Below are 26,746 nucleotides of genomic sequence, written 5' to 3' on the forward strand. Positions count from 1 at the left end.
GCATAAACAGTGTTAACGGAGGAGTTAACAGTAATATCGCATGAAATACCGGAGAAATATCAGAGGAGTTAACATATCGGAGGAGTATTGCAGAGTATCAGAGGAGTTAACATATCGGAAGAGCGGGGGTAGGAAAGTACGGACTCAAGTCCCGCACTCGTGGCTGAAGTCCCGCACTCAATCCTAGCCATCGATCTCATAGTCAACCCTTAGATCACGGTCAACTGCGGGGGTTAAGGCCGGTTTTTAATCCATGTGCCAGTCGAAGTCCCGCAAACTGTCGATTGAGATAACATTGTGGACCTGCTGCACCATTATAATACATCTTAAAGAAATATCGCATCCGCCATACCGCAAGTGTTTAAAGCCTTGTCACGTTAAAACCTCCGATCGCGATATTATTACGGACCCGATTGCTCCATTATAACACACCCTATTGTAATATCGCATCCGCTGTATCAGAACTTTCATATCGCAATTCATAAATGGATGTCACAGTAAAAACTGCGATTGTGATATTATGGTGGACCCGACTGCACCACTATGACATAACTTAATGTAATATCGCATCCATTGAATCGCAAAGTTCAAAAGGGATGACATGTTAAAACCGTTGTTTGTGATAAAGTTGTGGACCCGATTGAGTTATCAAAAGAAGCTTATTGGAATATCACATCCGTCGCATATCACAAGTCTTGAAGAAATGTAACGATGGTAAACCATCGATTGCGATAAGGTTGTGGACCCGACGGGTTTATTAACAACTGCTTAAGATCGTATCGCATCCGCTCAGTCGGCAGTAGGGGGATCGACTATGTTATGAGAAGACCTCCGGAAGTTGCGATTGTGATTAAGGTGATGATGTGGCAGGTGGGACCACCCATTATATGGTTTTAACTATGTTGATATGTGAAGATCGATGATGTTGATATCGGAGGATAGAGTATGTTATGGGCATGACTTGTAAAAGACCTCCGGAAGTTGCGATTGCGATTAAAGGAATGACGTGGCACATGGGATCTCCATATGGGTAACGTATCTCAGGCATCTATCACAGAGAAGAGGTAACAGTTCGTGAACTTGAAGGAACAGAGGAAGCCGGAAGGTCAAGTGAACAAAAGATCGAGAAGTCGAAGGTCGAGAAGCCGAATGGTCCAGTGAAAATGGAAGCCAAAAGTCAGGTGTATCAGGCATCTATAACAAAGAACAAGGAAAGTTCACAACGAGTGAACTGTAAGAAACAGAGGAAGTCGAAGGTCTGGCAAACGTGGAAGAAGCAAGAGGACAGAAGTAAGTCGTAGGTCCAGCAAGGTTGGGAGTAGAGAATTACTACCAAACATATCCAGACAATATATAGCAGAGGGTTGGAGCCCTTGGGGTTGGTGCCTCAGAATTGGAAGGATTGGTGTCTTGGGAGTTGGTGCTCCTAAATCCAAGGTTGGTGCCTTGACAAGACAGGGTTGGTGCTCTGGAGGTTGGAGCCTCACAAAAAGTCCAAGTTGGTGCTTGGAAACTAGTTGAAGCCCTATATACATTGTACTTGATTTACTGCGAAGATTATATTAATAAAAGCAGTTATTCTTATTATTCATTTTTGTGTTCTAAATATAAATGATTTAACTAATAAAAATAACAATTGAAAAGAAACACTGATTCACCCCCCCCCCCCCCCCCCCCCAATATTTCCAACAATTTCTATCTTGAGAAGCATGATTGAAGGAAAAGGATCTCCTCCTCTGAAAAGATGCAGAAAGACATAAGTCACACCAGATGAAATCAACATAATATGTCCTCATATGAAATATGAGGTGGTTGACTACAATGAAGAAACTCTGATTGAAAGCTACTAGGAATGAAATGTGTGAAGAAGGAAGGGATCGTGAGATATGCAACCTTGATGAAGGCAAAAGATCAAGAAAACTTGACTAGAAAATCTCCTGAAAAGATATGAAGACTTTGATGGACAAGATGAAAACCCTGGACAATGGATATCTTTGGGAGATGTGTCAACATGTATGCAGGATGCTGATACCTACAGAAAGATGTCATGATGAAGAGTCATCTCATAAGGTATGACTTGATTTAATATGTTTTGATTTCTTGGAAAATATCTGGATAAGTCCATATAGGGTCACTCAAACACGAGTTATAAATACAAGTACAACTAGCATTCATGTGGTGGATAGAAGAAGCATGATGAAGAAGTAGCCATATGATGAAGGTTCCAAGAAGGCCACTTCCCATGAAGAAAGAAATGACATGACAAGCCAAAAAGGAAAGTGATCGATGGCCAGCGCCCTACCAAGAAGAAGTTCAAACAAAGACTTCATGACATCAAAAGAAGAAGGAGACCCGACAACTGAAGGACCCACGAAGAAGAAGTTGTTGATGAATGGACAAGTCCCTAGCTAAGAGGGAGTTCTAACAAGTTCCCAATTACAAAGGAGCTTGGTCAAGTTCCTAGTCAAAGGAAACTTGGGTATATCTTCCTCAATTAAGAGGAAGAGATAGACACATCATTCTTGTCTTCACTTTGGAAGAAAGAATGGGGGTTTGAGTAATCATCTAGTATCTGATACTCTTTGAGGATGTGTAGAGCATCCAAGATAAGAGTAGGCAAGAGAACCGATATTCTTTGAGGGCTGGGAACCCAAGACAAGAAGAGTCCTAGAAGGTCATACTCAGTGAACACCCGGGTGGTTATGTACCTTGAGAGACAATGATGAAGGTGTCTATCATCACTGGTCTCGCCAACATTGTGCTCTGATGTATTAAGAGATAGAGTTGTTAGTCAAGGCCTTGCTATGTGACAATGTTGGTTATATTGATGCTATACAGATGGATTACTAGTACGACTCTTTTTATGAGATCTCTTTAGTGTTGAATAGCTTTGAACCATTTGATGAATACCTCCCTAGTTAATGTGAAAATTTCTAAATTGAAATTCTATTACTGCAGCAACTGATTTATTTCACCTGCGTATTATTCTCAATAAGTTATTTACGAAATTCCTTCAGCAAATATTAAAATAAATGCTACTATAGTTATCACACAATTACCCAGAGAAAAAATACATGCACAAGAATCAATCACATCGACACAGTTATTTTTGGACAATTGTCCCCGAAAAAACCCAATGTGGGAAAATCGGTGCAACAGATGAGGGCTTTATTAATCTTCAACAGCAATTGCTTTTACAAGGAATGATTTTACAGAGAAACTAAAAGAAAACACCTGAGACTTTCCCTCTAAGACCATCTGACACTTTGGAGACCCTGCTCCCACTTCTGTGTCACCCCTGTGTCACTCTGATTGACCCAGCGTGGCTTTGAGTGGCTCTACATCCCTCTGTGTCAGCCTGCGTAGGCCCTGCATCTCTCCTCTAGACTGTGTCTCTCTTTCTGCATTGTCTTCCACTGACCCTGCATCACCTCCTCCTTGATCATTGCCTACTGTTGAAGCCCTCCTCTTCCTCCACCCTGCAACTCCCTCTGAAATCAATCTCCTCTTCCTTGAGAATCGAATTTCCTTGAGATACTAAGTATCTACTGGTGTGTCTCCAAATGACCCTCAAGTCTTCTCTTATACTTTTCCTGTTGATGAATCAACGACCAAGATTAAGTCCCTAATCAATGGCTAAGATTAAAACAGACTTGATCCTCGTCTCTTAGAAGCTTCTCATCCTTATCTTTATTAATACCCATTAATATTTTTATTTTCCTAAGTTTAGACTTAGGAACCCATTAAAAATATTAATTATTTTAATAACTCCTTATCCGGATGGAATTTCTCAAAACGATTTTTGGGTCTTGGAGATCTCATGTGCCTTAGCCTCTCCTCCAAATTTCAAGGCTAGAGCACATCTGATGCTACCAAAAATCAACACTCCCTCTTAGCGAGGAATGTGCTCTAGCAATGTTTCACTATAGAAACATCACACTGATCTTCCGCATCGGTACCTGTGCTGATGCTTGGCTTGCTGCCTCACATCCCCTACACTGTTGCTTCCTGTACTGCTGCCCATGACACTGCCACTGCCACTGCTGCTCCTGTACTGCAGCTCCCTCTCAACCTGCTACCCATAGCACTGCCATTGCTAACTGCTGCACTACAACTTCTGATACTTATCGATTATTGAAATGGATTCTTTACCATCCCCATCATCTCCCTGAAATGAACAAACTTTGTTTTTCCTAGAGCCTTGGTGAGGATGTCTCCCCCCTGTTCTCCTATAGGAGTGTACCTCAATTGTACTGCTCCTCGTTGGACACAGTGTTTGACAAAGTGACATCTGATATCAATATGCTTCAACCGATCATGATATACTGGATTCTCAGAGAGATTGATGCAACGTTGGTTATCACACATGATCCTAGTCGCTTCCATCCTTCTCCTGAATAGATTCACAAGCAATTTCCTAAGCCATATGGCTTCGCACAAAGTTGTGCTAGCTGCCATATATTATGCTTTAGCTGAGCTCAGAGCCACTGATTTATGTTTCCTACTGCACCAATAGGTCACTCCTGATCCAATGTTGAAACAATACCCAGTTGTACTTTTCCGATTTACTGAACTTCCAACCCAATCTACGTCAGTGAACCCACTCGGCCTGATGTCGTTGCCCCTGGTGTACAATAGTCCATGCTCGACTGTTCCTTGTATATACCTGAGAACATGTTTGGTTGTTGCCCAGTGCACCCTCTTAGGTTCTACCATGAACTGACTAAGGCTGTTGACAGTGTAACAAGTGTTTGGCCTGGTATTGACCAGATACATCAGGGACCCTATGAGTTTTCTGTACAAGGTGGGATCAATATCTTTATCTTCTGATGCATCAATCTTCTTCCAGTTGGTGATCATTGGAGTAGCCATAGGTCTACAGTCCTGCATCCTGAATCTCTTCAAGGTTTCTGTAGCATATCTCCCTTGTCCCAGGAAGATCTCACCCTTCTGCTGCCAAACTTCCAACCCCAAAAAATAATGCATCTGTCCCAAATCCTTCATGTTGAATTCTGTGGCTAGGTTCTTCTTGCAATCTTTGATGAGCCTGGATGATCCTGTCAGGAAGAGATCATCCACATATAACACTAGGATTAGAGGCTCATTCTCTACAACCAGATAGTAGAGATTAGGGTCTGCGTCACTCTTGACGAACCCCATCTTTTGCAAGTAGCCATCAATTCGACCGTACCATGCTCTAGGTGCTTGTTTCAGCCCATACAAGGCTTTCTTTAATATGCATACACGAGATTTCTTCTCATGTGTCTCAAAAACATCTGGTTGTTCGATGTACACTTTGTCTTCTATCACCCTGTTCAAGAATATCGTCTTGACATCCATCTGATGAATCTCCCACCCCATCTATGCTGGAAGAGATATCACGGTCCTAATAGAAGTATACTTGGCTACAGGGGTGAAGGTTTCTTCGTAGTCTATCCCTTCCTTTTGAGCATACCCCTTAGCCACGAACCTGGCTTTGTATTTTTCCACACTGTCGTCTACAACATATTTGACCTTGTAGATCCATCTCGAACCTACCACTGATCTGTCCTGAGGCCTAGGTACCAGCCTAGGTACCACTTCCCTAACATCATTGATCATTATAGAGTTGTATTCCTCCACCATAGCATCTACCCATACTTGATGCTGAACGGCCTCCTGAAAACTAGAAGGTTCCCCAACCTAAGCTACTAAGGCCTGGTAGCTGTCTGGCTATCTTCGCTCTCTTTTACTATTCCTGGGTGCACCAATGAAGTCTTCTGCATCCTGTAGAATCTGTCGGAGTTGCCGACTCGTTCTTCCACAGGTGGTAGGTACAACTATCAACTCCTCTTCTTCCCGAGATTCCTCCTATTCTGAAGCCTTGTCTTCAGGAGGATTTCTTGTACCAGTTTTTGCTAGTTGAAGTGGTTTGACCAACGGCTCCTCTTTCGACTGCTCCTCGGAAGGTATTTCTGAGGATCTTCTGAAAGCTCTGTCCTCCATGAACTTTACATCCCACCGAACTACTACCTTCCTACTCCCTAGAAGATAGACTCTATATGCCTTAGCATTCTCACTATATCCCACAAGATATCCTTTCTCAGCAGTTTGATCTAATTTCTTTCTCTTCTCTTCGAGTATACGGCAATATGCTAAACTCCCAAATATCCTGAAATGACTGACTTCAAGTGTCTTCCCAGTGAAGACCTTCTCCAGAGTGATTTTGCCCAATGCCCTGTGAAGAGTCCTGTTCTGGACATAAACTGTCATGCTACATGCTTTTGCCCACAGGAATTTAGGCATATCCTAATCATACAGTATTGACCTAGTTGTCTCCACACTAGTCCTATTTTTCCTTTCTGCTACTCCATTCTACTCCGGATAGTAGGGAGTTGTCCACTCTCTTCTGATGCCTTCCTTAGTGCAAAAATCGGTGAAGTACTTGTCAACATGCTCTCCACCATTGTTCAAGCGAACACTTTTATCGTCTCTCCTGTCAGATTCTCCACTAGAGCCTTGAACTCTTTGAATCGACCGAAAACCTCATCCTTGGTTTTCAGAAAGTATATCCAAGTCTTCTTGGAATGGTCATCGATGAAGGTGACAAAGTATTCGGCACCACTAAGAGCTTTTGTGGACATCAATCCGCAAATGTCTGCGTGTATCAATCCTAACACTCTCTTCGCGCTAATGTTACTTCTAGAAAATGCAACTTTGGCATACTTGCCCATAGCGCACCCTCTGCATACATCATCACGGTCAGTACTTAGTTCTAGAACTCCTGACACTGTTTTCCTAAGAATTCTTAGAGCCCCATTGTGTAAGTGTCCCATCCTCCTCTGCCATAGCTCATTCAAGTCTTTGTATCCATTACTGCCTATCAGTGCCATTGGTGATTCTAGCTGTAACCTGTACAACCTGTTACTTCTGATTCCAGTCTGAGCCTTCTTTTTCTAGCTTGGGTGTTTGACATATACTTTCTCCTTAATGCAAAAAACGTCATAGCCCTCGTTTTGAAGTTGAGATACGAAAAATAAGTTCATCCCCAATCCCGGCACATGCAGCACATTGGTTGCCCAAAGTTGCTCTCCTGCTTCGGTTTGAAACACTATGGTACCTCTTCCTACTGGAGTACACTTTGCCTTATTCCCCATGGTGATCTGAAAATTCATTCTTTCTTCCTGATAATCTGAAAAACATTCTCAGATTCCTGTCATATGCCAGGAAGCTCCACTGTCTATATACCAAACCTCCGAGGAGGCAGAGCTTGCAAGGCAAGCAGCTTCTTCTTCCAATCTGGAAGCTAACATCGAATATTCGTCCCTTGTGCATTCTTCTGGAAATCTGCACGAGTCCCCTTGAGTGGATGCCTCTGCATCATGCTCTTGACCCATAATCGATTTTCCTTTCCTGTTGTCGGATCTCTGCTCTGATACCATGTGAAAATTTCTAAACTGAAATTCTATTACTGCAGCAACTGATTTATTTCACCTACTTATTATTCTCAATAAGTTATTTACGAAATTCCTTCAGCAAATATTAAAATAAATTCTATTGCAATTATCACACAATTACCCAGAGAAAAAATACATGCACAAGAATCAATCACATCAACAGTTATTTTTGGACAATTGTCCCCGAAAAAAACCCAATGCGGGAAAACCAGTGCCACAAATGAGGGCTTTATTAATCTTCAGCAGCAATTGCTTTTACAAGGAATGATTTTACAGAGAAACTGAAAGAAAACACCTGAGACTTTCCCTTTGAGACCATCTGACACTTTGGAGACCCTGCTCCCACTTCTGCATCACCCCTGCGTCACTCTGATTGACCCAGCGTGGCTCTGAGTGGCTCTGTGTCCCTCTGCGTCAGCCTGCGTAGGCCCTGTGTCTCTCCTCTGGACTGCGTCTCTCTTTCTGCACTGTCTTCCACTGACCCTGCGTCACCTCCTCCTCAATCACTGCCTGTTGCTGAAGCCCTCCTCTTCCTCCACCCTGCAACTCCCTCTGAAATCGATCTCCTCTTCCTTGAGAATCGAATTTCCTTGAGATACTGAGTATCTGTCGGTGTGTCTCCAAATGACCCTCAAGTCTTCTCTTATACTTTTCCTGTTGATGAATCAACAACCGAGATTAAGTCCCTAATCAACGACTAAGATTAAAACAGACTTGATCCTCGTCTCTTAGAAGCTTCTCATCCTTATCTTTATTAATACCCATTAATATTTTTATTTTCCTAAGTTTAGACTTAGGAACCCATTAAAAATATTAATTATTTTAATAACTCCTTATCCAGATGGAATTTCTCAAAACGATTTTTGGGTCTTGGAGATCTCATGTGCCTTAGCCTCTCCTCCAAATTTCAAGGCTAGAGCACATCTGATGCTACCAAAAATCAACAGTTAAGAGGGAGTGTTGAAGAAAATGTAACTAGGTTCTGTTTTCATTATGACTTGCAATTATAATATTATGAAGAAAATTATTATTCCTTGCATCATGGGTTTCCTGAGAAAGATGTGATTACCATAGGTCAAAGACTTCTTCCTGATGTCTTTAGGTTTTTATGTTTCATCGTAAGTATTATAAAAGTCATAAGGTCAAAGGTTTATATTCCAAGAACAAGTGTCACTATCCTCATGCAAATCCGCTCTACAAAAATGCAGCAATCTCCTTGATGATATGTTGGCCTAAATTCAAGGCACTCCTGTCGGCTCAAGGCACTATCGTTGACCCATATATATAAGGTGTGACGTGAAGTCTAAAGCAACAAGTCTTCGGATCATTCATTATAGTCAACGAAGATTGTAGGCATACACAATGATATCTCGGTGAAATGATCAAGGGTAATATCAAGCACTCGGAAGTCTATCTCAGATGTCTATATCTATACAGTGATAACTCTCAAAAGTCTGGCATTACTATTGAAGTACTGAATCTATATCTATACAATGATAACTCTCGGAAGTCTGGCATTACTATTGAAGTACTGAATATATATATATATACAGTGACGATGTTCGGTATAGCCCTCGGTGGTGGGTTGTCTCATCATTATCTTAAACGAAGAGCATGAAGAACTGTCTCAAAGACAGTAACATAAAAGCGAAGATCTGTGGCAGTGAATAAACAAGAAGACCGAGAACTGAAGGAGGACAGTGATATCAAGACTGTGGAGTGCAGGCTAAACAGTGCAGAGGATAGTGACAAATATCTTGGAGGTAATCTAGTGTCAATTTTGTTAAGGGTCTTGGTATTCATCATCTAAATATCTATAAGAAGAGATTCAAGGGTTTTACTCTCAAGAGGAGAGGTTTTGCCCTGGCTTGGAGCCAACATTTTGTGTACATGTACTTTATTGTGTTTCTTGTATTGATAATTGTTTGATGATTAAAGAACAAGCAAACATAAAGAAGTTAACTCAAGAAAATAAAAGACATCACAAGCAATTGTCAACGACGAAAGAATCATTAATAATATGCCCTAGATTCTTCAACACACATCTATCTAACCCTCAAATATGGGAATGTCAAAGTTAACTTGTACCTTAAAGGGTGTGGCACTTCCAAAGTATCCACTAGAAGTAGATGCTTCGCCCTTGGGTAGTCGTTGAAGGATCTGGGCAAAATTGTCCATCATCACATTCCTCTATCGCTCGAGGGCTTCTTTGAACAAGATTTTGAAAGGATCTCCTGCCCCCTCGTCTTTCTTTTCTTCCACCATGGGAGGTCGTCGGGATTTGCGAGGCTGGTCTTGCAAAGGTTCGACCAATTCAAGCCCTAACTCCTTATATCCCAACCTTGTTGGGGACATGCAAAGAAAAACAAAGAAATAGCAGTCTGCTCTAATACCACTGATCCGAATTTAAATAGGAATGCAACAAACTACAGAAATAACCATAAATATAGAGATGCAGCAAAAATAACACTTCATTTCATTAATATCAAATATTGAAATATGCTTACAAACATAATGGAAATAAGACTAGCTCGGGCAGTGGTAGCTTATCTCTAAGAAGAGATGTGGGGGTTACAAGCCTCTGAATTGTGTTACAATGAGGCTCAAGGGCCTATTTATTATTGCAAAACATGAGGAAACCATAAACAACCAAAACCCTAACCCCAGGACATGTAACGCCAAGAGTTTGTGGGCCCCGTTGGCGTTAGTTGGGAAATCAACTTCCTAGGGTCATAACTTGGTCATATTATCTCCATTCGGCGCGTATGATACCTTGTTGGAAAGGTCTCTTTGAGTACTACAGATTTCGCCGCAAGACCCTGCCTATGACTACGGGCCAATAGCGGACCTCAAAAAAAACATCGTTTAGGGGGTCAAAACTGCTCTGAAAGTTCCGGACCCAAAAAATTGTTAAAAATAGTAAATGTTGAAATAAACAAGGAAACAAATGAAACTGATTGGTGATCTAGGTAGAATAGGTGGGTGACCACCAATATCCACCTGGATCATTCATGAAAATTGTTTTAGGCCTTGATGCTATTGGAAAATTTTGCATGTGTTACTCATAAGATGATGAATGAATGAATGTTACTAGGGGATCATTTGCATGTGCATCCTTGAAAATCCATAATATTTGCCATCGAAGTATAAATGTCTAAAGTTGTCGTGTAGTTGCATCCATAAATAGTGAAGTTATTGCTTTAGGCCTCCTTGAAGAGCGAAGATGACAAAATCAAGATCATTTTGACTCCAATCCTCCCAATAGACAAACATTGGTCTTAAATCCTAGTTTGATCACATCAAGTTTCTTCTTTTCTCTCCCTCTCCCATTTTCTACCCTAACCCTAGAGGGTCTTCTAGGGCCTAGGGTGAATTGCATAGGGCAGTCATCTTGAAGTGCTAATTGGCGAGCTACTGCGTTGGGGTTTTCTCTAAGTCTCCTCCAATTTTGAAGCAAATCCCGTGGCTAGATTTCGAGAAATTCAAGCCCTAGCTCCAACATCATTTCCTTCCCCTAGGCTTCTTGGTTTAGAGGGCTTTCTTGGGTCATTTGTTCCTAAACTCATTGGAAGTTAATCATTTGTTGACCCTTGTCATCCTTGCTTGACCTAGGCATCTTATTCTCAATAAAATTTGCAAACTCTAGGCCTTGCTCAGATCCTCTTAACCTCCCTTGTGGTCCCAAACCTTCATATGCTTGTTATCTGACAAAACCATAAGAGAAGTCTCTCTCTCTTTTTGAAGCCTTGATCTAGGTGTATCACTCATATTGACTATTCTTCCTTCCTAGGTTTTAGGCCTCCTCACATAAGCCTTTCTAGAGAGCCTTTATCTTGTTTTTGAAGCAAGCAAGCCACTATCTGAGCCTCTCCTTTAAATGGGCTTTGGAAATCACATTGTACATTGTTATTGACCTTATCTTTCTAGTGATTTCCTTAATACCGGGACTCCTCCCATCAATGAAAGTCTGTGAAGAGCAAGGGACATTGATTGAGGTGACAGTGGGTCCTTGTCCCATTGTTGTCACTTGGTCTAGCAGTAATCCTTTTCGAACCCCTTCTAGGACCCTTACTAGATTGTGTGGTAACAAGACTAATCCGGCAACAACACCTAGATAGTATTATTACTTTTATTTTTATTTTTTAAATTTCAATGTATGAAATGTGATTTAATTTCGTACATTCAATTGCGGTGTATACGGTGGGTTGCAAAACTATCAGTAGTGGTGTATGGTTAGCAGTGGAAAACAACCGCGGGGAGGCTAAAAGGGACAGTTATGGTGGCACTATAGGCATCTTCAAGAGGGCATTAACAGGGGCAGAAACGATGGTTGAATTATCAGAGGCAGTTATGCAAAAGGTGGTGGTTGTCTATGGAAAGGGATAGGTCATTACAGTGTAGGGCGGGACGGCTTGCATTGGTACCCAATAACTACAGCGGAGACGGGCCAGGCGAATGCCCTTTTTTTACTTTTATTATTTTTTTAATGTTTTTTTCATAACTTTTTTATATAACCCTTTTTTTTACTATAAGTATTTTTTTTTACCTTTTTTTTCCTTTTTATTTCCGACTTTTATATATAGTTTTTTTTTAAAGATATGTACCTTTTTTTTTTGAATAATTTATTTTAATTATTATTCTCTTTTTTTTTTTTCTTTTTCCTTTGTCTTAATGGCCAAGGACCTAATGGAAAAATTGGAGAATCTCCAGGAACTATATAGAGAAATGCTTCGATCACAACGACAACAAAGTTGACAAAAAGTTGATGGCCAAAGGTCAGATCAGACTGGCTCTGTGCAGCGGCTAAGTAGCCAGAGAATGGAACAACTTTGATACCAATGTTATGAACAAAATTCATAAAAGTAGTAGAATAGTCAAAATATCTGGTATATGTAAATATCCAATATAGGATAATAATATTTATATAGAAAATGTATAGAAAATATGAAATGATTTGATTACAACAAAGGGTCCTGTTGACCACTACGCGTCAACTACCCATAGCAGTACACCCGTTTTTCTTCGCAAAAGGGATAGTGCTTAATCGACATGTTCGTGCCATTCGACAGTCATCGTCGACCTGATCATGTTATGTTGTAAACCCAGTCTGCATGTGTGAATTGTAAATAATCTTAGCAGAGTTGAGTCATGTATGTAAATTGCCTAGGTGGACCTAATTTTCTAGTGATAATCTACGTTCCGGAAGGTTTTTTGTCTCACCGATCCATGATTGGCAGAGTTTTCCTTCAGCCTAACCCCAAACTCGGAATGAATTTTGTCATTAGAATCTTAGAAGAATCCTAGTGTGTTGATCTGCTAGATTATATTTGGTCGCAAAACTGGGTGGTCCATGAGGGTCTATGTCAAATGGGTTGTCCCCCTTGAGATGTAAAATTGTAAAAGTCATGATGTAAAGTGTCTTGAGGGTTAGAAAATGTTTTAATCCCCTCATAAGTCCTAAGTCCTAGGTCCTAGGTGATTTTTTCAAAGGCTAAGTTCGAGGATCCAAAAATAAAAATTAAAAAAATTAATTAATTAAGAAACAGATAAAAATAATAATAAAATTATAAAAAAAATAAAAAATAATAATTAAAAAATAAAAAAATAAAATAAAATAAAATTTAAAAAAAATAAATAAAATAATTAAAAAATAATAAAATAATAATAAGTCAAATTTTTGAGTAAATAAATGCAGAATTTTAATTTTTTAATATATTAAAATGCATTTAAAAATTTGACGGATGAGATTAAAAGAAATCTTGATCCTCATCCACGGTCGAGATTAATTTGACATGGATCACTCGAACTAGCTGATGGGATTTTTTCCTTTAAATAGGGTGCTAGGGGTCACTTGAGATCAGATTGGATCTGAGAGTCTGGTGCTAAAGAAAGCTCTCTTGTAGTCATTTCTTGTGCAATAAAGAAAGACTTTGGGGTTAAAAATCTTGCTGGTGTTACTCTTCTGAAAGCGCTGTAAGATGTTTTATTTTTTTGCATAATTTTATTTTTAGCTATTGATTTTAGCTTGATGAAGATTGATTCAGGCACAGGTATCTTGTCTGATCTCTGGGGTTTGAATGATAGTTTAGATTCTGAAATAGAATGGCAGGTATCTCCATTTGATATGAATTTCACTATTGTTTTCTCCCTCCATGATTAATGGTTGATTTAAGCTGTGCAGGGTATCTTTAGTTTTGAGTTTACCGGGCGTTCGGGGAAGTTCTCTGCTGAACCAGCCAACTCCCAGATTGCATTTTCTGAAAGAGCCCAGCTGGTTTTAATCCCGGGCTTATCATCTGAAATTCTTTATGAATGCATGCAGGGTTTTCTGAAGTATCTCCGATTAAGTTTAAAATTCTGAAAATATTATTGTGGATTATTGACAAATATGGCTGCTTAGAGTCATTAATCTGTAAATATTGTAATTATTTAGCTGATTTAGGGTTTTCAGTTTTGTTTCCTGCACATATTATTTTTGGGTGTTCCGTTTTTTGCCATTACAGGTTGCTGGTACAGATCTTAAAAAAAATTCGGGGTTTTTTAGGCGATCTGGAGCAGAAAAGATTTAAAATTTCAGTCAAGTTTCTGGGCTACGGTTCTGCTACCTGCGTTTTCATTTTTCATTGTTGCCGAAGGTTTCATTACTGTTACGGAGAAATTTTCCGAAATTTTTTTTGGCATCCTCTGCTAGCCTTCCTTTGCACGCAAGTTTTTCTGCTGGCCATTCCCACGATCCACGCATTTTTGTATGCTAGTAAACGATTCCCTCTGTCATCACATTCCATTCTTCAAACGTTGTCCTCTGCTCCCTTATCCCTCCTTCAGCTCCTCTCGCATCTGTGCAGTCCATTATTCCCATATAAATCCTGCGTGAAAGCCTTCCAGCTCGCCCATCCTGCATCGAAAACCTCACATCTGCAAACGCATAGCAAACTGCTCACGGTTCTTCTTCCTCATCGTCCAGTCCATCCTGCAAAGCAAACATTCCCTCATCCTCACGCGATCTTTTTCTCTCTGTGTTGTCCTGTCCCTGCAAGCTCCTCTGACAGCTCTACGCTGCCTCAAACCTGTGCAGACATCATTGCAGCCAGCTCCATAACCTGTGTGTTTTCCCTTGCTGCCGTCCAAGCATCCCTCACGCGTACCTGCAAACAAAGTAAAAACACCACCAAAAAAAAAAAATCGATTTTCTTCACATACAGTTAGGCATTTAAATTTTTGTATAGTATATGATTTAGATAAGAATGAAGTTTTTATTTTATTTTTTTTGGTTTAGCTTTAGTTTAGTTCTATTTTGTTCATATACGTTAGCTCATGGTTAGGTTATTTAGTTTTAATTCTTTTTTAGAAGTTTGATTTTAAATTTTAGTTTTAATTTTAGATTTGTTTAATTTTGTTTAGTTTTTCATTTAACTAAAAAATATAACAAAACAAAACAAAACAAAAAAAGTAAAAAATAAAAATCATAAAAATTATAAAAAAGCATAAAGAGTTTCTTTTTGTTTATTAGATTTTAATTTTATTTAAAGTTTAGATTTATTTAGTTTTGTTTGATTTTTGACAGATAAAAATTAATATATATATATATATATATATATATATATATATATATTTTAGGTTTTAGTTTTAGTTTCATTTTCATTTTTGGTTTAGGTGCTTTTGTTTATTTTGTTAAAAAATATATATAGATATATATATAAAAAAAAAAAAAATATATATATATATATATATATAATAAAGGGGTTTCTTTTAAGTTAGTTTTATTTAGATTTTTGATTCAAAGTTTCATTTAGTCTTTAATTTTCTTTTATTTGAAAAATATAAAAAATATTTTTTTTGAAAATTTTTTGCCAGTTTGAGTCTTGACTTAGGAATTTGTTATGTTTTATTTTTTCTGTTGAGGCTTAAATTTTGATGTGGGAATTAATGTTTATCATTTTTAACATGCTTTAATGTTCATTTGAAGATTAACTACATGAATGTAATCTCTGGTTAACACTTTACGTGGTTGTTTAAAGAACTTTATCTTTCAAAATTTTAGTTGCTAGAGTATCATTAAGTCATTGAGTATTTATTGATTATCTCGCATTTGGTAAAAGTTAAGCTTTGTTCGAGTTGTTTGATGGCAAACGATTGTTAATGAGTTCATATTTCTGCAGCATTTGATAAATAATCGTTTAATCATTTGTTTCATAAAGCACTGGTCTATTAACTTAGTAAAATCAATTAAGTGCTTGTTCCCCCTCGTGTCTCCCAACCCAACTAGTCCTCAGTTGGTCATCAATTTTTCCATAGGGTCTACCCCCCTTAGCCGCGGGAGACAGGCTTAAACGGAGAGATCGGGGATCAGGGTGACAGCCCCCGGTCTGAGCGTTTTCGTGACAATCTGTGCGACAACATTTTTTGGCGTCGTCGCCGGGGATCATCCTTCTCATTTCTTATCTTTGCATCTAGCCCGGCAACACCAACATTTTTTGGCGCCGTTGCCGGGGACTCTATTATTCTCGGCATTTCAACGACATTCGACATTCATATTCTCATTTCTCATCATTCTTTCATCTTTCTCATCTCGTGTTTGAGCTGGCAGATTCAACATTTTTGGGCATCATTTGGATCTTTTTCATCACCTTATCTTTCGTCATATCAACAACTTCTCTTTAGTTCGTTTCTTGTTTGGGTGGCGACTCCATTTCTTCTCATTTATTTTTTCCCAGACAAGAAGCCTCCCTCTTGGATCCTAAAATTAGATTCATTGTTCAAGTGGCGACTCCACTTCTTTCATTTATTAATTTTCTTGAGCAGAGATCTCTTTCTATCATCCAATTGGTCCCTCATTATTCATCATGGATTATTCGTTTAAACCATGTCATTTTACTGATGATCTCCATGATATTCCAGAAGTGGCCATTTCTAAATTACCTTTGTTCTCAAGTGGTGATTCAGTCATTGTTAAAAGACATCTAGGCTTGTTTACTCGTATAATGATCATATATTGTAGACCCCCTCAGTATAATCATGAAGATGTCAAAATGCGTCTTTTTGTCTTTTCTTTAGAGGGTGATGCTTTGAATTGGTTTAACAATTGTCCTAAGGATTCTTTCACTTCTTTACAAGACATTGTCAATGCTTTTAAAGATAGATATGGTAATCTAGATAGCTTGCCTTGTGCCCCTAAAATTGTGCAAAAAAATGAAAGTAATCTTATGAAAAGTTCAGCTGTCGGTGAAAGATTCCAAGACAATTCTTCATATCAGAATGTGCCATCCACCTGTACCATTGCAGATCAAATCCATGATAGTGGAAACGCAGGGACAAATGACAATGAAAAGGAAGATCAAAGGCAAATTATACAAGAACTAATGCTGCTGGTAAAAAATATGGAGATCAATCAAACTAATTATGCCAATGATGTGAGAACTTTATGCACCCACCTGGAAAAACGTAATAGGGAGATGGAGATCATGCAAAATCAGCATACTAAGGAAATTGAGGCCATGAAGATTAATCATGACACAGAAATTAGTTTTATGCAAAGCAAGTGATTAGGCTTAGAGGAAAATATGACGACGATGAAAGCTAATCATGATAGGGAAATTAATTCTATGCAAAACAAGTTATTAACTATGGATGAAGAAATGACTATCATGACATTCGATCATAATAATCAGTTGGCCGCCATGCAAGCAAATCATAAGGAAGAGATAAACTCTATGCAGTATTGCTTGATGACCATAAAGGAAAAGAACGATAAAGTAATAAAAGATATGGAAGAAAACCATGCCAGGGAAATTAGTGCTATGAAGGTTGAACACTCTAGTCAGATAAATGCCATTAAAATCAATGTTGTTAAAAGCGCGATCGGGATTTAATCGGCGCCGGGAAAAAAGCGGAAAAAATCGTTAAAATCGGGAAAAAAATCGGAAAAAATCGGGAAAAAATCGTTTGGCACAAAAATATTCATTTTTTTTCATTTTTTTTCAATTTTTTTAATATCTAAACCATCTACAACATAAAATAAATACATTGACACATAAATATGATAAAAAAACTAATATATAAGATGTTTAATATCATTTCTAGCGCTAAAATCACACATAACATTGAATCATGTCCTGAATAGTAAGTCCTGAGTCCCAACTCAGCCTCAAAATATCAACAAAAAATATGATAATGTATCTCATCATGTCATAATGTCATATACAATAAAATGAAAGTCTAAGACTCTAATCCTATTGATTTCCTCTGCCCCTCTTGCGAGAAAATGTCACTGCTTTCCCTTTCCCCCTAGATGAAGATGCTGGTGCCTGTGGTGGTGGAAATGGCAATGGAGTCTGACGTGCTCTAGAAGCTGAAGAAGTAGCTGTAGAAGTAGCAGCTACTGTAGGTAGACAGAGACCACGTCCTCTAGTGGTAGCCCGGGTAGGCGGTGTCACCTCCTCCTCCTGCTCCTCCAACTCCTCCTCCTCCTGCTCCTGCTCCTGCTCCTCCTCCTCCTCCTCCTCCTCCTCCTCCTCCTCCCCCTCATCCTGCACTAACCAATCCTCAGTGGGATCCATGAGAGGCCTCTCGGTCTCAACCCTCCATTCAGCAGTGGTGTCAATCTCATCCAATGAGATGGCTTCCATATCAGGTGTCTTGTCTAGTTGCCTCACCCACAATCGAAGATTGTAGTAGACATAGACCATGTCATTAAGTCTACGGGACTCCAACCTGTACAAAGTTCATGAAATAATAATTAATAATTAATATTATAAAAAAAAATATTGTTTAATGAATTCAAAAATTTATTTGGAAATTTGCAATAATTTAAATGTTTAAGTGTTAAGTTGTTAACCTATTGCGCTTCTTGTTGTGTATTTTTTCAAATACACTCCAATTGCGCTCACATCCCGAGGAGCTGCATGTTTGGCTGAGGATGCGTATGGCAAGCTTTTGCAAAAGGGGTACTCTGCCACCATACATCTTCCACCATGCGGCTACAACAAAATTACAAATAAACATAAGAAAAAAATGGAATTTGAAGAGACAATGAAATTTGAAACAAAGTTACAAACTAAAAAATACCTGGCATTTTGGCCGTCCTATCAAAGATAGCCATATCAAAGCCAAATGTGCCACCTGACATCTTATACGTCTCAATTTGTTTAGAGATCTCCATACGTTGTTCTGGAGTTCTCACCATCTTCTGGACACAGGTTAATAATCCATCCATGATCTCAGCATCAAAATCAAACCCACATGCATAAGAAAATGTAGGGTTCAGGAAAAGCCCAGCAGCATGAATGGGACGATGGAGTGTGTTGTTCCATCGCTCATCAATGACGTTCCATAGAAGGAGTTGTCTCTGGAACCCATCATCTCCCTTGTCATCATAGTAGGACCGAATGGCTTCTTTGGCCCTGTCCATGGCTTCATACAAATAGCCCATTGCGGGCTTCTCACCATCTACCAACCAAAGAACCTTTACCAAAGGTTCAGTGACAGCGCACACCTCCTGCACTCCCGCCCAGAAGTCTTCTTGGTATGAAACAAGTCTGCAGACGGCCTCTCCTTCTGGTTTGCGGCTCATTGGCGAAGAACGCCACTCCTCTGAAACAAACATTCTCTTCAAATCCCACATAGATTTCAAGAGGGATTGAAGAGATATGAAACTCGTCGCAAACCGTGTAATGGCGGGGCGCACCAACTCTTTGTTGTTGGTGCATTTTCTCATCAAGCTAAGCACAGATGTGTGATTGTAAATAAATTTTGTGATGCTTTTTGATGAGTCAACAGTGTCTTTGACAAAGGGAATTTTCCCTATGTCCTCTAACATCAAATCAATACAATGGGCAGCACAAGGTGTCCAAAATAAAGTAGGATGCCTGTCCATAAGCATTCTACCAGCAGCAACATAATTTGCAGCGTTGTCCGTTATGACTTGGACAACATTTTCTGCACCCACCTCCAAAATAAACACATCCAGCAAATCACATAAATTTTTTGCATCTTTGATTTGATGAGTTGCATCAATAGATTTGATAAACATAGTCCCCCTGGGACAACTAACCAAGAAGTTTATAAGGGTTCTCCCCTTTTGGTCAGTCCAACCATCTGACATAAAAGTGCATCCTGTTTGTGCCCAGGATTCCCTAAAATCCTCCAATCTTTGGGTGCAGTCACGCTTTTCATCTTGAAGAAGCCGGCCTCTGAAATCATGAAGAGAAGGGATTTTGTACCCCGAGCCAACACTGGCAATAGCATCAACAGTAGGTTGGAAAAATGGATTATTCCTTACAATGCTGAAAGGAATATCACTCCAGAGGAGAAATTTTGTCATCAACTTGTCAGCTTGTTCTTTTTCAGTTCTTTTCATCATTGAACCGATAGTTGGTTGTGCACCAGGTGTGGTTCGAGGAACAAAAAATGATGATGCAGCTACCGGATTGACTGACGCTGCAGTAGAACCAGTGCCACTTGGCCCACTTCCTTCAGCTGACCTTTTTAGTTGTCTTTTGAGTTCTTCTTTGGCCTCTTTAGAGTGCTCTAATTCTCCCAATGCTCTCATGGCTTTTCGGATAATTTCAGCATTTGTATTAGGACAGGGCACCACATCACGTCCAGGGATTTGTGCAAGGTGGAACTTCAACCTGTACACCCCCCCGAATATCTCCTTTCCACACAACTTGCAATACAAGTTTTGTCTATCATTCGGAGTTTTAGGGTCACCATATTCCCAGAAAGGATCCAATTTCCTTGGCATGTTTGTTTTTGAATTTTGAATTTGCAAACCTATGGAAAAATAAGGATTAGGAAATAAGAATTTAGGATTACATAATACAAATTACAATTTAGCATTTACAAAATTACAAGTTAATTATTTCCAAAATCCCAATTTCCAAACCCAAGTTACCCAACCAAATGCCAATGGCAAATGCCAAAAAACAATGAAAATTCAAAAAAAATAAACAATGTTTAAAAAAAATGAGAAAATAAAAATAAAAAATTGGTTCTCATAGTCATAACAAATAACCCATCCCAAATCAATGAAAAATTTCCAAAAATTCTTTAAAAACAATGAAAAACAAAGTTTTTATAGAAGCAAAACAAAAAGAAATTAATCTACATACCTGGTTTATGGACAAATTGGTGATCTTGGCTTGGATTCCTCCTAAAAACGCTTGGATTCGCTCCCAAATCCGACGGCAACCCTTCAGCTCCTCTCCCTCACTTCTTCTCCTCCTCCTCCGTGCGGACTGCTCAATGAAATAAAAAAAAAATCGATTTTCCATATAAAAAGAGCGCTGCCCCCGTGCCCTGCGATTTTTACCCAAAAATCGCGATAAAATCGGTTTTGCGAAAAAATCGCGATTTTCCGATAAAATCGCGATTTTAACAACACTGATTAAAATACAGGTTCAGAAATTTCAACAATGGTCAGAAGATGAAAGAAACCAGGGAACGTTAATAGATCAGGAGCCTCCTTATCTGTTACAACAAGCTCCATCATATTATGAGGTCCTTTGTTCCATTGTGTTAGCGCTTGAATTTGGCCTCAGGCTGAAAAAGACAAAATTCAAGGCAACATCAAACCACTTAGCCTCGTAGCTAGCCCTATGGGGACAGGAGAGGGCTCTCTCCGGGTCTATCTCTGCAAAAGGTCTTCAAAGGGCTGAGATGACCAATAAAGAACACTGATTTTAGGCTAGTAAACTGATAGGGAAAGTTTGATTTTAAATTTTTAGGGTTTTGTTGGAAAACTGAGCACGGCAATTTTGGGTGCGGGGATGAGACACAGTTTTTGCAGAGGTCTTTTTGGGGCAAGGTAGGAGATTGTCTTGATGCCTTTGAAATAAGTGAATGGATAGATATGACCGGTGATAAGTTAAGGAGAGCAAGAAACCATCGAGAGTTCTCCTTAAAAAGATGAAAACATAGATATTAAGCAAACTTAAAGGCAGAGCATAGAAACCATGAATTCTACCTTAACACTTCATTTACTTAATTTGCAGAAGAGAAGAGTAGGAAAATGATACACATAACAAACTTACAAGTACATGAGAGAAACACACCATCAACACAAATCACCACAGGAATCCCAAATAGTGCTGCAAAACCCTGGTCTTTCCTTTGCCAAAATTGCAGAGATACAAAGAGTAATACAGTCTAAACTTATCCCTCAAGAGTCCAACCATGAAAATGACTAAGAAAATACATAATATAGGCAAGCTAACACATTCCCTTGCCTCTAGGGGTCGAGCTCATCATCCTAGGAGCTGTTTCAACCAATTCTAAACTGAGCACTACAATCTAGGCAATCAAAACAACTTGCCTCTATAAGCTAGGAAACCAATTCATTCATTAATTTTTTGCCATTTTATGAATGAATCTTCTAGAATAGGTAAAAAAGTGTCATGTCAACATGAAATTACATCAAGGAGGATGAAAAATCCCACCAAAAAGTCAAAACTGGTCAAATGCTGCGTTTTCCTGAGCTGAAGGTGAAAAATTGAGAAAATGTCCTGATGCGTAGCGCGCCATTTCTCAACGCGTAGTGCGCCTTTGAGCCCACTTTTGGGGCACTTCCCGGCATCCAAATGAGGCACAAGTGGGCTTGTTGGAAAGGTCTGGATGTCTACTCTCCAGCTCAAGTGGAGTTTCTCAATTTGGTGGCCATTTGCCCATCCAAAAATGCAATCTCCCAAGACTACTTCATGAGTGTCCAAAAAGTGGCAGAAGGTCATTTTTTGCTTGTTTTTTGACCTTTTGAGGGCCCAAACCTCAATGAAATGTCTTGGCAGTGGCTGAGTAAGTGTAATTTGTCATGACAAATCCAAAAATGCTGAGTTTTTGTGAAATGGACCTCCCCAACTTAAGGGTAGTGCGCGGCGCGCTACGCGTTGAGGGAAAAAACCTGTTTTTAGCAAAAAAAATTCAAAATTGACCAAAATTGCTTCAAATTTTCTGAATTTTGAGCTGGGGGTGTATCATTGAGCACCATGCTCCTTCAAGGTGGCTTCAGCCAAAATTTGAAGTGGATCGGGCCTTTTCCTCCGTTTTAGCGCCTTGGCAAAGCGTGCTTTGAGTACCTTCATTTTTGCTTTGCACACATGCATGCGGGCCCAATAATGATTCTTCATGTGGCGGAGCATATCTTTGTCCCTGTTTGCCTTGGCTATCAACCTCTCTAAATGAGTGTTCACCCGAATGAGCATAGACCCTTGCTCAATAGGTGTCAAATCACCGGGTCTCTTGCGAGCCAAGTTTCGATCTTCTCGGATCCTTTGCAACTCATCAAGAGTGTGTTCATCCTCTAATTTCTTGTTGCGCTGCTCTAAGTATGTGATTGTCCAATTTGCCATTTCCAACTTTTGCTGCAACAAGTGATTTTCAGCCTTTAGTTGCTGAATGATCTCCTTTGGCTCCGAGCTAGGAGAACTGATGTCAAGGTCAACAATATCTATGTCCGGATCACCTGATGGCCCCTCATCAATCATGGGCTGCTTGCCTCTCTCTTGTACCTGTGCTGCTGTCGAAAGCGAGGCCCCTTCCACCTGATGTGGAGATAACACTCGCTGTGCTGATGAAGAAGGTGAGACCCCTTCCACCTGGTGTGGAGATAATACTCGCCGTGCAGATGCAAATAAGGCCCTGTGGCCTCTCTGATATGTAACACATGCTGGAGTGCTGATGTGCTCGGGCTCTGGAATGTGAAACTGTTGTGAAGGCCCCCCCTCATCATGGACAATCTCAGGAGGTGGCTGTGGCACCATGAAGAAGTCGTGAGAAATGAAATCCTCCCAAGCAATACCCTGTTGTGCCAACTGATGCATCACTATGATCTCGATCAGTGCATAATGATATATACTTTTGTGTTGTTGTGCGGGGTTCTTCCTTTGTACTACGGGCACCATCTTCTCTATATTTCGGCACATGAAAAATGGAATGTTCATCATTCGTACCCGGGTGAAATTCATCAACAAACGGATATGGTACGAATATAAACGTGAAAATCTGCCCTCACAAGTGAAATAGCGCATAATGAGCCTCATCAAGGGTGCATACTCATCCCTTAGGAATCTGAAAGGAAAAACAGAAGTTAGGTGTCTCATGCATCCGGGTTTGATGTATGGTTGATAATGAAATCTGTCTAGCTGCTTGCGCTTGCTCCATTCCTCCCCAACATTTGGTATCCCGGTGGCTTGAGCAACAATTTCAGGTGATAGAGTGAAATCCACTCCTGCAAGGTTCACATGACCACTGTGCAAATGTAGGACAAACAAGCGGACTAGTTCTCTGTGATGTTGAATTTGTGAGATTCGCTCACAATATCCAAGGCATGATTGATACTGAAAACATGTCATTGCAAGTGGACAAGCTTGCAAATGAGCTAGAGAAGTGGGCTCCTCCCTGACATGCCGACCACCCTTACCACCCTTGTGATGCCTCCTTGGCACTTCTACCTCTGGTGTTGAATCACTGTCATAGCTCTGCTGATAATCTGATTCGGTTTCTGACATGGTTTTGAAGGCAAGATGGCTGAAATGTAATGCTGACTTTGCACCCAATTAACTGTTGTTTGACCTTTTCAAATGCTGTCACCAAGGGGACATAAATACAAGGGGATTGTTAGGGAAAGGGGAACATGAGGGAATTAGGGACAATAAACATAAAGAAGGAATTTAGGGAAGGCAACATGGGAAATCATAATATTGTGGGACTTTAAGGTGGAAATGGGGTTTGGGAATTTAATAAGTTTTAGGGATTTTAGAGAGGAAAATTATGAAATTTTATGGGAAACTTTGAAGGAGAATGTTGATGGAAATAAGGGAAAAGAGGGATCACAAATGGGCAACCTTGGACAGCAAAAAAAATTTGAAACCCTAGCACCATTAAGACTTTAAATCTTCCACAGCAATATAGGGTTTTGAATTTTCATTTTCATGGCATTTCAAGCATATTCATTTCTCATTCATCTTGCAAAACCAAATCTAGCCATGGAGGAGAGGCCTACCTGCAATTTGCTTGAGAGAAAAGTCGATTTGATAGCTTGCTGACAGTTTGTTGAGTGAAAAACCCAACGCGTAGCGCCCCTCGCCCAACGCGTAGCGCCCCTCTGACGCGTAGCGCACGTGCAAAATAACACTGAGAAAGGCAGCCTGATGCATAGCGCGCCCCTGACGCGTAGCGCGCCCTCCCTGACGCGTAGCGCGCCTCTGAAACTGCCCAATTTGCTCAAGAACTCCTAAAATCGCCTTTGCAAGGATTCACTTAGCTTGTGAGAGGCAAATGAGTTGCTAATGAAGAGTGATGTGCTTTTATAGGCTTCCTTTAGATTTTCATTTGCCCAAAACCCACTTTATAATGTTTTGAGTGTTGACACTTTTTGAATTAATTGGCTCTGACTTTTGGTTTCTTTTCTTTGAAAAATTGGTTGAAATGATGATTTCTTCTGAAAATTTTTGCAGGGATAGCTTCTAAGGTGCTTTGGCAAAGGAGACCAAGGCTGCACTTCGACATTTGGAGAGTTTGAAATTTTGAGAATTTTTACAAAAATGAGATAATGACCTTTGTTTTTCAAAAACAGAGCTTTGAAAACAAGGTGAAAATTTAGCTGTACAATAGTGAGAATTGTTGAAATGATGCTTTATGAAGAACATCCCTCTGGCCTGCTGATCCTTTATGACCTCTCAAGACAAAAATGGACTCAACCCTAGACTTAAGACCTCAAAACTTAAAGCAAGATGAATGACCCTTTGAAGATTTTATTTACTTAAACAAACCTGAACCAGCAGTGCCAAACAAGAGGGGAATAAAAGACACAAACTCCCTCCATCGGGATTATGGCATGCCTAACGGAATGCAACATGATCACACTGATGGGACACCTAATCATGAAATGCAAAGAGCTTTGATCTCTGGTGGAGGGCTACTAGACCGACTCTAACACATTGAAAAGTGGATAATTGAAGGTGACATGGTTAATCCACCAATCATTGAAGATCAAGTTATAACTCATGGCACCTGTGAGATTGGTCAATCATCCTTGACAAGGAAAATGCAGGATCAAGAAAAACATGTCACGCACATCTTACATACTGCATCTAAGAGCTTTGAAGCAGAAAGTTCCACGTCATCAGTGATACAGCCTGCCACGAAGAAAAAGCGCAAGAGGAAGAAAATGAGAAGAAGATTTGATGCATCAGACGGCCGCGAGCAGCTTGATTTTCGGATAGGAAAAAGTCCTACTATCTGCAGAATTGGACATGGTACATCCGACAAGCAACCGACAGATTTGCCTGAAAGCAAGCAAATGCTCAGTATACACTATATTGAACACATCTGATGCCATGGGGCATCCCCTGTATTTCTAACCTTACTCGTTTTTTCAGCATTTTCATTTCTATTTTATGATTAGATTTGCTTTTCTAGATAGTTAAAAAATGAAGAGCTTATATTTTTCATGTGCTTAATGTTATATGATGTTTTTTTGGACGGATGCTACTTATACTTTGTTGTGTGTTGCATGGATGCAGATTCTGGATTCTCACATTCCTACAGTGCAGCAACGTGTCCCCAAGTGGAGCCAAATGTTGACCATTACGTGTCAACTACCCATAGCAGTACACCCCCTTTTCTTCGCAAAAGGGATAGCGCTTAATCGACATGTTCGTGCCATTCGACAGTCATCGTCGACCTGATCATGTTATGTTGTAAACCCAATCTGCATGTGTGAATTGTAAATAATCTTAGCAGAGTTGAGTCATGTATGTAAATTGCCTAGGTGGACCTAATTTTCTAGTGATAATCTACGTTCCGGAAGGTTTTTTGTCTCACCGATCCATGATTGGCAGAGTTTTCCTTCAGCCTAACCCCAAAGCCGGAATGAATTTTGTCATTAGAATCTTAGAGGAATCCTAGTGTGTTGATCTGCTAGATTATATTTGGTCGCAAAACTGGGTGGTCCATGAGGGTCTATGTCAAATGGGTTGTCCCCCTTGAGATGTAAAATTGTAAAAGTCATGATGTAAAGTGTCTTGAGGGTTAGAAAATGTTTTAATCCCCTCATAAGTCCTAAGTCCTAGGTCCTAGGTGATTTTTCCAAAGGCTAAGTTCGAGGATCCAAAAATAAAAATTAAAAAAATTAATTAATTAAGAAACAGATAAAAATAATAATAAAATTAAAAAATAATAATTAAAAAATAAAAAATAAAATAAAATAAAATTTAAAAAAATAAATAAAAAAATTAAAAAATAATAAAATAATAATAAGTCAAATTTTTGAGTAAATAAATGCAGAATTTTAATTTTTTAATATATTAAAATGCATT

The 26,746-nt window shown here is 39.5% G+C and overlaps 2 protein-coding genes across 6 annotated transcripts in view; both read right to left on the reverse strand.

Moving 5' to 3' along the window:
* LOC149212335 (pre-mRNA-splicing factor ATP-dependent RNA helicase DEAH1-like) overlaps positions 1–26,746 on the reverse strand; it is a 425,880-nt gene that overhangs the window by 18,837 nt on the left and 380,297 nt on the right. The window lies entirely within an intron of this gene.
* On the reverse strand, positions 17,969–19,983 carry LOC149212336 (uncharacterized). Its single transcript, XM_089393107.1, has 2 exons — positions 18,271–19,983; positions 17,969–18,146 (listed from the first exon to the last, which is right to left on the reverse strand). The coding sequence occupies exon 1, from the start codon at positions 19,981–19,983 to the stop codon at positions 18,490–18,492; it is 1,494 nt and encodes a 497-aa protein (XP_089249233.1). The 3' UTR covers positions 17,969–18,146; positions 18,271–18,489.

This window comes from Pinus tabuliformis, chromosome 1_1 (assembly GCF_031772625.1).
Source record: "Pinus tabuliformis cultivar Carrire ecotype Pingquan chromosome 1_1, CPIR1, whole genome shotgun sequence".
NCBI classification, from domain to species: Eukaryota; Viridiplantae; Streptophyta; class Pinopsida; order Pinales; family Pinaceae; genus Pinus; species Pinus tabuliformis.